We start from the raw sequence: 13092 nt of genomic DNA, 5'->3' as shown, positions 1-13092 counted from the left end.
TCTTGTTTCTTGTTCCAAGACGCGTACATGTCCCATTGAAATCATTAAGAAAACCAATGACGCGTGAGGTTGACCCCATGGAAGACCAGGAGCCAAGTCTCCCCACGAGCATTAGGATATGTTGATCCTGGAGAAGTGCCAGCCGCCGGAGTGGAAGGCAGAGATGGAGGGGAGCGGCATGAACACACACTCCATGGGAAGCCTACTCACTGTGTGGAACGAGTGGGAAATCCGCGTGCTTGTGCTCACCAGCCTCGCGCTGCAGGTGTTCCTCCTCTTCTCTGCCGGCATCCGGAAGCGCAACGTCTCCGCCTTGCTCAGCGTGCTGCTCTGGCTCGCCTACCTGCTCGCGGACTCCATTGCCATCTACGCGCTCGGGTACCTCTCCCATACGCGCGTGCACAGAGGCGCCGGCGACGATGCACAGTCGTTCCTCAATCGCAACCACCGCATCCAGGTCTTCTGGGCGCCGTTCCTGCTCCTTCACCTCGGTGGCCAGGACACCATCACTGCCTTCTCATTGAAGACAACGAGCTCTGGAAGCGTCACCTGCTTAGCCTGTTGTCGCAGGTATGGTTAATTTCTCGAATCTTTTGCACTTCAGGCAGAGTAGTACTGCTCACTTCACAAACTTGAAATAACCAAGCTTTGCCTTGTCTTGTGTTCTACTCGTTATAACAGGTTGCCCTTGCTGTCTACGTCTTCTCCAAGTCGCGCCCTGGTGCTGATATCCTATACCCGGCCGTGTTCATGTTCCTGAGCGGCATTCTTAAGTACGGTGAGAGGACATGGGCGCTCAAGTGCGCGAGCATGGACAACCTGCGGAGCGGCATGGTCACGACGCCGGACCCGGGCCCCAACTACGCCAAGTTCATGGAGGAGTATCGCTTCACACGTGAGGCGGGGCTCCAGGCGGAGATCATCATCGAGCCAGAGCGACGTGCTGGGGTCACCGCCCTGGCAATCACAGAGGAGACCGTGCCTTATGCCACGGTCATCACCGAGGCGCGGTGCTTCTTCGTGACCTTCAAGCGCCTGTTTGTGAACCTCATCCTCAGTTTCCAAGACCGTACCATGAGCCAGGCCACGTTTCTGCGGCTGATGCCGGAGCAGGCATACAAGATCATCGAGATCGAGCTGTCCCTCATGTATGACACCCGGCATTCCAAGGCGGCAGTGATACACACCTGGTATGGCCGCCTGTTCCGCTGTGTCACGCTTGTCTCCACGATGACAGCGTGCGTCCTCTTCAATGTGCTACACAAAGGTCGACGCGGGTCGTATGACGGCATCGATGTCCTCATCACCAATCTGTTATTCGGGAGTATTTAACCAAAAACTACCACATTTGCCGGAAACGTGACAGGAAACTACCACTCTACGTTTTTGTGCGAAAAACTACCAAATTTGGACTAAACCGTGGCAAAAAACTACCAACTCGGGAAATCGCTCGCTTCGCCCGCGCTAACCCCGTTTCTGACCGGTTGGGCCCGCGAATCAGTCGCCACACTGGCGGACGGACGGCCGGCGCGCGTTGACGGCCGTTAACGGCCCGTCCGCTGTCGGAACGGCGCCTGTCGGTGGGCCAATAAGTGAGAGCGAGCTCAGCCGCTCATTCTCCTCCTCCTCGCTCGCTCTCACTCGTCCTCACTCCATCCTCTCCCTCTCCCTCTCCCTGGTCCTCTGACCTAGGTCAGCCTATCGCCGTCGCCGCCGCGGCCATTGCTGCCGGTCGAAGGTGAGGATGTCATCCTGGTATGACGAGGACAGCTCGGACGAGGACATCAACATGGTTTCATTGGATCAGCAGCTATTTGTAAGTGCATAATGGTGGAACAGAGTTAGGGTTAGGGTTAGTTCATCCAAATTGGAGATTCCAATTTGCTTTTGGTTTGATTCGAAGTTTCTTTTGCAGGAAACCCCTGACACTGTGGTGGAACCATCTTTCTGTGGTTCTTACACTGAATCTGAGCCGACGTGCATGATGCATCATCAGAGGCCGAAGAAGATGGTGGCTTTTGAAGGTTCTTTGACTGGCAGGCGTTTCCTGGGTTGTCCTATGCAGCAGGTATTAAATCTTGAACGCTAACTTGTTTTGCTGGTGGAGATGTGTGATGTGTTTTGCTGCTGGAGATGTGAGATGTGTGGTGCAGCATGTGGTGCAGAGATGTGTGCTGCAGCATGTGGAAGCTATATATGAAAGTAGATCTTTAGTTAACTGAATTCAATACATGACTGAACCTGATAACACCTACAAGCAGATATCTTTAGTGTATTATGAACCTGAGAATATAGTTGTTAACTGAAAAAGAACAGAGTAGGTGTTAACTGAAAAAGAACAGAGTTAAATGAATTTATATCTACTGCTAAATGTAGTTGTTAACTGAATTTATCTCTGTTGCTAAATGTAGCTGTTAACTGAATTTATCTCTGATGCTAAGTCAGGTGCATATTGATGTAAACAAAGGGTTTCAGCTAAATGAAATGACTTTATGACTTTTGGTTTCTGTACTAAGTTTGTTACTAAGTGCTTTGTGCTTAATTATAAATAATTGCTTCTGTAGGATGAAGGTGTGAACTGTGGGGTTGTGGAGTGGGTGGATGGTCCTTGGCCAGAGATTCTACAAAGGTGCCTAACCAGGATTTGGGACATGTATCATGAGCAGAACTTGGGCAGGGTGAATGACAAACAAGCCCATGAGAAAGAGGTGGCCAAGCTACAGAAGGAAATTAATTTCCTGTCAAACAACTACAGCCAGTTGGTGGAAGATGTATCCAACCTATTTGACTATCAAGATGGCAAGATGTCTCATGACATGGACTATACCAGTCAGGCAATCAATGAACTAGCTGAGAAGAATAAACAACTTGAGGATCAGGCAAAGATTGAGTTAAGTATGGAAAAGTTAAAGCTTGCCAAGGAGCAAAGGTGCATTCTTCAAAGCCAAGCAGAGATCATTCAGAACATGAGGAAGGCCATGAAGGAAGTGGAGGGGGACAGGGACCTACTTAAGCAAGAGAAGAAGAAGTTAGAGTATCTTATTGCTGATCTGCTCAATGTTGGGCATGACAGCAAAGCTAAGCTAGAGAGGATCAAGGCAATTATGAATGAGTGAAGTGGTTGGTTTGTGGGTTAAGTAATTAGTAGGCCTATATATATAGCTGGCCTTGGAATGTCATGCATGTTAGGTGTATATTTTGGGAAAGTTTCATGTGCTTTCAAAATGGTATGAGGGAGGGAGGTATTGCTATGGTTTAAGAACTACTTGGTTTTATCTATGATGTAATGACTATTATGTTAAGACCTACTATGCTAAGTACTCATGCTAAGTTAAGTAAGTAAGAATGTTTTATCTATGATGAGGTTGTTTTACTCTGCTTATATCATGTGTGATAACTGACAGTACTGACATAGTTGGAAGTAGCAAGTAACATATATAGCAATTAGCTTAGATAGTCTGACAAATAACTTAACATAGATAGTCTGACATAGATAGATAGTACTGCCATTCATAGTCTGACATAGATAGCAACTACTATTAGATAGTGCCTGACATAAAGATGAACTACTAGTAGATAGTGCCTGACGAAACTGAACCTAGGAACTTACTGCACTTAAGAAAGTTCAGGACTGACGAAACTGAATATTAGTGCAGCAGTTCACTCCTCCTTCTTCAGCATCTTCAGGCGGTGCGAGCGGCGCACCGCAGTCATGGCCGCCCTCTTCTTCTTGCCCGGCGCCGGCTCCAGCACATCATCCTCACCGCCATCTTGTTCTTGCTTCACGACGACGCCGTCTGGGAGATCGTCCACCTCTGGCAGCGCATCCACGTGGATTGGGCGGTTCCTATCCCCCTCCACGGCGTCGAGGACGGGAGCCAGCATCTGCAGTTCAGGCTCGTCGTCGGAGAGGACGACTACCTCATCCACCTCGTCGTCAGAGTCGTCAGAGGGCTCGTCACTGGACTCGTCGTCAGTGGACTCGTCGTCAGAAGACTCGCCCTCAGAGTCGTCAGAGGGCCCAAGGACCCATGGATTGCGCCAGAGGGCGTTGTTGATTGGGGCTGGGACAGCGAGGACGGCTTCGGTGACGTCGTCCGCGGCGGCCAGTGGCGTGGTGGATGAGCGGTACATCCACCATCTGGCGCGCTGCCTGGGGTCGGGGGAGCGCTGCACCTCGCGCATCGCCCAGAGCAGAATGGTCGGCGCCGGGATGGTGCGGCCGGCAGAGTGGAAGGCGCGCTGCTTTTCATCAGCCGTCATCACCTTCACGAGGCCGCGGGCGTGGTTCCTGAGCATCGCCATACTGGGGAACCAGCGCGCGATCTCCCTGTACTGCGCCCGGATCTCCTTGTTGTTGCCGCCGAGAGCTTCGATGGCGAGCTGCCATTCCATGGCGACGGCGGTGGCGGTGGTTGTCAGCGGTGATTTCGACAGGAGAGAGGGGGAAGTGGAGTGGGCGGTGCGACCGACGAGTGGGCGAGTGAGGAGAGGGCGTGGTGGGTGGACACGTAATAAAGTAGTAGAATCCGAAACGACTGGTTTTAATCAACGCACGCTCACCACGCTGCCGGCTGCTAGGCACGCTGAAAAGAGGACGTGGCTAACAACATATAATAAGTTTGGCCGATACTAGTCAAACAAATCACTAGCACTAGCCCATTGGTATTGAACGCATAGTTACAACCAACTGGTCCTGGGTTCGAGCCCCAGGCCAGACTTTTTTTGTGCAGATTTTTTTCGTACAATGAATTTGGCAATAAGTTCTGTACTGTAGAAATGGCAAAGTAAAACAAAAAAAAACAAATCAAAACAACTCAGTAGCACTTAGCCCATTTGTATTGGGCACAAATAAGTTCACATGTCACATTGTCCAGAAATTAGTAGCACAACACACATTTAGTAGCAGAACACAAACTTAGTAGCAGAACACAAATAAGTAGCATACACTCAATAGTTTCCACTAGCATTGAAATAGGATGCAAACTTGCTAGGAGGTTTCCTCTTCCTCTTTCCTGCCAATATCCCTGGTTCTCCAGTGGATGTTCTTGGTGCATTGAATGTTCTTGTAGATGCTGATCCTCTTGTTCTTGCAGCTCTTGTTGATGCAGATCCTGTTGCAGGTGCTGGTGAAGACCTGGCTGCTCCTGCTGAAACTGTTGATGTTGAACCTCTCTTATTTGCTTTAGGAGGTGGAGCTGATGATGCTGGCATCTGTGTAGTTTGGTGTTGAGGTGGTGGTTGTGGAGGTGGATGTGTAGCACTAGAACTAAAAATTTCTCTATTCTCCCGCATGACAAAATTAAATCAGTTAGTAAATATACCAGAACTAAAAAAAGTAAACAAAGAATGCATCATTTTTGAATGACCTGGTGTAAGTTCTTTCTCATCTCAAGACTAGGTTTTAGAGCTTTCCCACAATTAGTATATCTGTGGCCTTGTAGACCATAATTGCTGCATGTAATTGTTCCCATCCTGCTTGTGTCCTTTGGAGCAGGCACCTCAAACTGCCCCTTTCTCCTAGCTGTCTGTTTTTTGCCTGCTTTTTCTTTGAACACTGGGGGCTCAATATCAGGAGTATGGGTGTCAGGCCAGAATTCAGGACCAGGGACAGGGTACACTATGTCTTTGTATGCTTCAATATATAGTGCTTTTTTGAAAAATTCATGCACATAGTCCTCTGGGTGCATGTGAATCTTGCTCATTGCTGCTATTGCATGACTGCATGTCACACCTGTCATGTCCCACCTCCTGCAGTCACATGATTGAGTAGCTAGGTTCACACAGTACTGATTTTCCTTACTATTAACTTGCCAAATGTCAGGACCTGCCTTATATGCATCACAAAATTTGGCATACTTCTTATTCTCCTCTAATTTCTCTGAATAGTTGGGTGTGATCATCCACCTGCTGTTCTCTGTTTTTTCCCTAGTCTTCTGCCTTTTGATCATCTGCTTAGTCCTAATTCCTTCAAACATAGTCCTAATTGGTTTGGCCCTAACATCAAGGATCATTTTGTTGAAAACCTCACTAAGGTTATTCACAACAAGATCAGTTTTGCAATTGTAATCCATTGCAGACCTACACCAAGTCTCCTTTGGAATTTTTTAAGCCACTTCCAGGCATCCTCACACTCTGCTTTAAGCTCTGCCATTGCCAATTCATGGCCATGTTTGGTGAATGAGTAGCTAGCCTGATCTACTAGCTTCTTTAGTTCTGCTCCTCTGAAACCAGCTGACTGAAAATTTGCATATATGTGCCTGAGGCAGTATCTCTGAGGGGAATCAGGGAACACCTCATTTATAGCCTTAAGAAGACCCTGATTGTAAATTTATAACCATGGTCATGAACAAAAGGAAATAAAGCTACTAATAACAATATATATCTGAACTAGTGGCTAAGATAGGGTGCATACCTTTTGCCTGTCAGAAATAATGGTGTAGGTTCCAAATTTGCTACCACTTACAATGCAACATCTTAACTGGGTTAGGAACCATGTCCAACTATCTGAATCTTCCTTATCAACCACACCAAAGGCTATGGGGTAGATGTTGTTATTGCCATCTCTTCCTGTGGCTGCAAGTATTTGCTGTCCAGTGGTTAGCTTGATGAAGCAACCATCAAGCCCTGCATCCATACCCAAATTAGCTACCATATATTTACAACAAGATATTTTGAACAAATTGCAGTTATAGATTTACCTATAAAGGGCCTGCAACCATTAAGAAATCCTTGCTTTGATGCATGCAAGCAGTAGAACATGTACTTAAATCTAGGTGTTGGGGCAGGGTTTTCTGGGTCCTCAAATGTTGTAACTACACACCTGCTACCAGGGTTTGTGTCAAGAACTGCTTGTAGGTAGTCCCTCAGTCTATAGTACTGCTCCTTCTGGTCACCTTGTACAACCTTCATAGCCTTCCTCCTTGCCCTATAGGCCACACTCTTTGATACATCAACTGAAAACTTGACTTTGCTGTTTTTAATAAGTGAATCCACAGGTGCTCTAGGATCTGCTCTAAGAGATGGCTCAACTTCTTTGGAAAGCCACTTAGTAGTAACCTTTGTGTTCTCTGCTGATGCTGGACAAGTGTGCTCCATGTTACACTTCTTAATGCAAAATGTTCTTTCATGAGCTATCCTAGAGGCACACATGTAAAATTCACATCCATGCTCTCTTTGTGAACACCAAACAATAATTCTTGTTGGAGTGTTCCTGTGGTAGTGAAAAGACCTCAAAGTCCTTATACGAAAATCTCTTAATGCTTCTCTGAACTGGTAAACACTATCAAAACACAAGTTCTTGCACAAGAGTAAATGTGAATTGGGAATTGAGGGGTCAAAATATAGCCTTTCCTTCATCTTTTTCTTACTACTCTTTGTGTTTGGCTTCTTCATGAGGTATGGTAGTTCAACATCATCTACTTCTTCCTCATCACTTATGCCTGCATCACCAGCAAAACAAAACTCATCTGCTTCAGGAAATCAATCTTCAAAACGTTTTTTCTCTACCTCTTTGTGACATCTGCTAGTTGGACCAGGATTCTTCACATGTTTCACAATAGCAGTAGTTTGCAATGTTGTATCCTCTTCAGAGACACACACTATTTCCATTGGTTGAACAGCTTCAGCACTCCCATCTGAATGAACTGAATCCTCAGAACAAAATTCAGACACTTCAGTGTCTCCTTCAAAGTGGTTCAAATCTGCCTCTCTTTGAATCCTGCTCCTCTCAAGCTGAGCCTTTCTATCATCTATCTGATTCTGAAGCTCAGATTGCTCCACAACCTTTTTCACACAGCAGCTCTCTTGAGTGTTCATGTAATTCTCATTAGCCTGTGTACTAATTCCAGGTTCAACATTTCTCACAACCCTTATGTTGACTAGCTTGACATGATGAAAAAAGTCCAACATTTCATGAACACTAGCTTCATTACCTAAATACTTTACTCTGTCAGATCCAATTTCCTCCTCCTTCACATAGTACATGTAATCACTGTCCCCATACCCTTCACTAGCAATGAGTGATTGTAGAGTAAGCAAAGAAATATCTGACTCAAATATACCACTTTTCACAGGGTTTCTTCCTTCTAAATGAAACCATATATCCCACTTCTGGTCAGCCAAACTGCACAAATAAGTGCTCATGAATTGAATTGAAATTGACTGAGCTATACAGTTTACTGACTCCAGTTTACTACACATGTCCAACTAACAGAAACAAACACATCTTACTAATTTGCAATGTTGAAGCAGCTAACCAAAAGCCCAGCAGATGATACTTGCATACCTGCGACCCATTGGCGATGACTGGGAGAGCGGTGCCTCCGGCTGCTGCGAGCCGGCCTGCATCGAGAAACTGGTGCTCCCCAACCAATTATCGACTGAGCCGCTGGCCATCGGTGGAGCCGCGGGCGAGGCGGCAGCGTCCAAACTTGTCTCGCCGCCAGCGTCGCCGCCGCCAGCGCCGCCGCCCTCCGGAATCAACGAGGACATGGCGGCCGCCACCTAGGTCAGAGAGAGGGAGAGGAGGGAGAGAGTGAATCGAGAGGGGAACGGATCAGATTTGACCCGCACCGCACCGACAGGCGCCGTTCCGACAGCGGACGGGCCGTTAACGGCCATCTACGCGCGGCGGGCGACCGTTAGCCAACGTGGCGCCTGATTCGCGGGCCCAACCGGTCAGATTCAGGGTTAGCGCGGGCGAAGCGAGCGATTTCACGAGTTGGTAGTTTTTTGCCACGGTTTAGTCCAAATTTGGTAGTTTTTCGCACAAAAACGTAAAGTGGTAGTTTTTCGTCACGTTTCCGTCAATTGTGGTAGTTTTTGGTTACATACTATTCGGAGGAGCACTTTGCTTAGAGCTTTCTGCCATTGGTATGATGCTTGTGTCATACTGGACCTACGCAGCCCTGCAAGGTTCCATCTGCCATTGGCTGAGCCATCTGATCCTCCGGTGCATAAAGTATTTCCGGCCAGAAAGCCGGGCGAAGTGGTCCAATTTGATGGCGCAGCACAACCTCATCAGCTTTTGCCTCCAGGACAAACCAACGTTGGTCACCAAGATCCTGGGGCTGCTCGGGCTCAAAGGGCACTGGGACAGTTGGCTGTACATCTGGCACATAGACGTGTCGTCCGAGCTGAAGATCTCGGTGTTCAGGGAGCTGAAAGATAAGGCGCTCAGCATCGTTGACACCGAGAGTTACCGCAAGTTCAGCAACCACAGGGGCCAGTGGGCGCTCCAGTGCAAGGGCTACTACAAGGAGCTCGGCTGGAGCGTCGAGGCGGAGTTCGACGAGAGCATTCTCCTATGGCACATCGCCACGGACCTCTGCTTCTACTCGGACGACAGCAACGACGATGCGAAGCTCACCGAGTATGTCAGCATCAGCAGGGCGGTGTCAAACTACATGCTTTTCCTGCTCGTGGCGCGGCCGTTCATGCTGACTGCGGGCATCGGGCAGATCCGGTTCGGCGACACATGTGCGGAGGCCAAGAACTTCCTCGGGCGGGAGGCGGCACGGCCGGATGAGCGTGCCGCGGCAAGGATGGTGCTGGAGGTGAACGCGGAGATTGCGCCGAGGGACGTCAAGGGGGACAGGAGCAAGTCCGTGCTGTTCGACGCGTGCCGGCTGGCCAAGTCGCTGCTGGAGCTGCCGCCCGGCAAGAGGTGGCGGCTCATTCGCGTGGTGTGGGTGGAGATGCTCTGCTACGCCGCGAGCAAGTGCCGGAGTAATTTCCACGCCAAGCAGCTGAGCAATGGCGGCGAGCTGCTCACCGTCGTCTGGTTCTTGATGACGCACCTGGGGATGGGCGAGCAATACAGGATAGAGGCTGGGCATGCAAGAGCTAAACTAATTGTAGAGAAGAACTGAGAAGATCACCAAACGGTTGTGTACTCTGTACTCTGTACTACCTTCAAAAATTCTTAGGTAATATGTGCGCTTTCAAGTAACTTGAACTGATCTGGTCAGTTTGGTGAATTGGAATGTATTGGCAATACGGATTTACTCCCTAGGTTCCACCGAAACCAGTACAGTACGAGGTGGAAATATCATATGACACCACACTTCACATGACAACATGGTACCACTCCTCAAACTTCAAATTTGCAAGTCTCCGCAAAATTCGATAAAAGTTGTGAACGTTCAACAAGATATGTTTACACACTCCCTTAAATTTTCAGACCCAAATTCGAAATATACAATGAGAAACAAAAGGATCAAACCTAGCGTGAACAGTGTCACAAAAAGACAAATAGCACTATTCACAATTGAATTTGTCTTCTTTGTTTCTCTGTGTGCATTTCGAATTTGGGATTGAAAATTTTAGAGATTGTAGACTCATATGTTGTGAACATTCAGAGTTTTGTTTTTCATTTTTTAAAAAAACTTGAAAATTTGAATTTTGAGGAGTTGTATCATGTTATCTCGATCATGCAGAGCATGCACAACATAGGAAGGAAGTCGAGTCAACGAACCAAGCGCCATACGGCTAGATCTACGCAGAACGAGTATGTAAGTGGGTCCCGACGACTAAGTTAAGCCAGGAAATCATGAAACACACGATCTAGCGGGCTGACCGGCGGTGTGCCCCTCCACTCCGCCACCACCCGCCACCGCGACCTTACCCGGCCACCTCACTATATACCGGTACTGCGCTAGCTAGACGTACGTCCTCCCCGTTCCCTCCAAGGCGTTCGAATTTGTGTGCACCGGCCGGCGAGCGCTATGTCCCAAGCGCCGAACGCCGAGCCCGACGAGCGCGACGGCTTCACCTGCGGCACGCTGTTCACGTGCCTCTGCCTCCCAGGACTCTCCAAGAAGAAGCCCGAGGAAACCGGCAACTCCGGCAAGAGCCAGCAGCCAGCGGCGCCGGAACAAGACCAGCGCACGGAGCAGGAACCGCCGCAGGTGCTGCTAACCCGTGCGGCGTCCCTGGAGAAGCTCGAGTGCTCCTCGCTCTACTCCGGCAGCAACATCGTCTTCGACTTCCTGGTGGAGCCTGGGGGAAGGGACGACCGTGGCGCCGTCCATGGATACTGCCCGTCGCCGTGCTTCGACCTGCCGGTGGAGCTGATACGGGCCGGCGAACGATGCGGGGCTGTAGCAAGCGACGCGCCGGTCACGTCCGCCTTCGTGTTCGACGGCCACCGAGATGGCGCAGCTCTGAAGAGGATGGCGTCGTGCCTGGCGTCCAGCGTGCCTACAGGCGGCGAGGCGCGGCCAACGCATCTCGTGAGGTTCCTGTCCGCGTCGGGTTGTGCCGTGCCGGTGCGGTCTCCCGTGACGTCTTTCGGTGGCCCGGCAAATGGGGGCGGCGGTTGACGACTCGTGCCCGCGGTGGCATACAACTTGAAGCCGAAAACGATGCGAGAGGGGAACCGTCGTTGCAAGAAGTTGGTGTCGCATTTGGTTTTCACACTTTTAACAACAGAAATCCAATTCCATTTTTAACGCAACGCAACACTCATATATACGTGCATACATTTATCCCTATGCATACTTTATCTCTATGAGCATCTTTAAGAGACTGAGCCGGCATATCATTTTGAGATTGTATAAAGTAATCGTAGACGTCTCGTAGTGGATGAAAATGTCTCCTCCCACAAAACACACATCGCTGAAAATTCTGAAATAAATCCAGGATATTCGCAAGCACCAGGACTTTAACCCTGGTGGGCTAGAGATACCACTATCCTCCTAACCATCCAAATACAGATTGGTTCGCCCCTAGAACATCTTTAAGGGCAATTCTCAAATCGCATCCCCTATTCATCTAGTACTTACATAAAGTAACAAATGATGTTCTATGTATCGTTGAAGGAGCTGAAAGTGCCAAATCGATAAATGACCAATCCTGGTTCTCATTCCTAAAGTACTAAACCCTTCAACTTTATTTCAATTCCATCCTCTCAGCCTGTGCAATGTACTCTATAAGACCGCTTTAAAGGTAGTGGTAATTCTCTCAGACATTATTTCAAAGGAGCAATCAACTTTTGTTTCTAGACACTTAATAACGGATAAGTTGAAGTTAGATATGGCAAAGCCTATGACCGAGTTGGGTGAAGTTATCTTCAGGCAATCATGGAAAAGTTGGGTTTTAATCCTCAGTGGATCTCCATCGTTATGGGTATGATAAGCTCAGTTTCTTTTTCCTGTGATTTTTAATGGAACAAAGTTGGACAATTTTAAGGCTTCACGAGTAATCCATTAGGGAGATCTTTCAACTTATCTTTCTTGTTAGTAGCAGAGGGCCTCTCGCGCCTATTGAAAGCTAGTGGTAGTCATCGTACCTTTCTGAATTAAAGTGGCTCAAACGCTCCGGCGGTAATCCACTTACTTTTTTTTGCAGATGACAACATGTTGTTTATTAAAGTGAGTGGGAGGGGGGAGGGGATTTTCACACCTTTTGAGTGTTTATTGTAAGGCATTATGTCAGAGAATCAATTGGAAAAATCATCTAGATTCTTTAGTAAAGGGTGTCCTTAATCCGTTAGAGAGGAGGTAAAATTGGTGCTAAATCTGCAAAATGAATCTTGAAGTGAAAAGTATCTTGGATGAAAAAATGGCACGTTCAAGTATCTAAAAGACATAATATGGAGCAGGGTAAAAGGTCGGATGAAAAAACTCTTGTCAGCAGAAGGCAAAGATGTTTTAATGAAGTCTGTTGTCCAAACTATTCTAGTGTATTCCATGGCCTGTTTTAAATTACCAAGGGGCTTGTTGTTATGACGACGGAGTGAATGCCTGGCCGTTGCCATCCTGGGGTGACTCTACGTATTCTGTACTCTGAGTGGATTCTTGTCTTTCGAGTGAGATAATGATGGTCGAGTGGAATTGGGGTATCCGAGTGAAAATGTCTGTCGAGTGGATTGCACTTCAAGGGGATTTCAGTGGGTATCTTCTGTTTAACTTTGTAGGCCTTGGCCTCTTGTGGGATGTCTGTGGGAAGGGCATGTAGGTCAGGCCTAAGACCCTACCCTAGGTACATGTCACCGTCATTAGCCCCCGAATGGATCGAGGGTCGAGTGAAGAAGGGTTGAAGTTGTCTTCGGCCCGATTGAGTGTCCTGGAGACACTTTCTCAGGAATGC

At 48.1% G+C, this 13092-nt stretch overlaps 3 protein-coding genes across 3 annotated transcripts; all 3 read left to right on the top strand.

The window, feature by feature from the left end:
* Nucleotides 1-438: 438 nt before the first annotated feature.
* LOC119277275 lies at nucleotides 439-9982 on the top strand. Its single transcript, XM_037558529.1, has 3 exons — nucleotides 439-570; nucleotides 682-1315; nucleotides 8836-9982. The coding sequence occupies exons 2-3, from the start codon at nucleotides 751-753 to the stop codon at nucleotides 9870-9872; spliced, it is 1602 nt and encodes a 533-aa protein (XP_037414426.1). The 5' UTR covers nucleotides 439-570; nucleotides 682-750; the 3' UTR covers nucleotides 9873-9982.
* LOC119277277 lies at nucleotides 1505-3312 on the top strand. The gene is made up of 3 exons (XM_037558530.1): nucleotides 1505-1816; nucleotides 1916-2068; nucleotides 2565-3312. The coding sequence occupies exons 1-3, from the start codon at nucleotides 1745-1747 to the stop codon at nucleotides 3114-3116; spliced, it is 777 nt and encodes a 258-aa protein (XP_037414427.1). The 5' UTR covers nucleotides 1505-1744; the 3' UTR covers nucleotides 3117-3312.
* A 648-nt stretch (nucleotides 9983-10630) lies between the features above and the next one.
* Nucleotides 10631-11451, top strand: LOC119281619. The gene has a single exon (XM_037562101.1). It carries the CDS (start codon nucleotides 10728-10730, stop codon nucleotides 11322-11324), a length of 597 nt encoding a protein of 198 aa, XP_037417998.1. The 5' UTR covers nucleotides 10631-10727; the 3' UTR covers nucleotides 11325-11451.
* Nucleotides 11452-13092: the final 1641 nt, after the last annotated feature.

The sequence above is a fragment of the Triticum dicoccoides genome, chromosome 3B (assembly GCF_002162155.2).
Source record: "Triticum dicoccoides isolate Atlit2015 ecotype Zavitan chromosome 3B, WEW_v2.0, whole genome shotgun sequence".
Taxonomy (NCBI): Eukaryota; Viridiplantae; Streptophyta; class Magnoliopsida; order Poales; family Poaceae; genus Triticum; species Triticum dicoccoides.
This window is presented reverse-complemented; position numbering and strand designations above follow the sequence as displayed.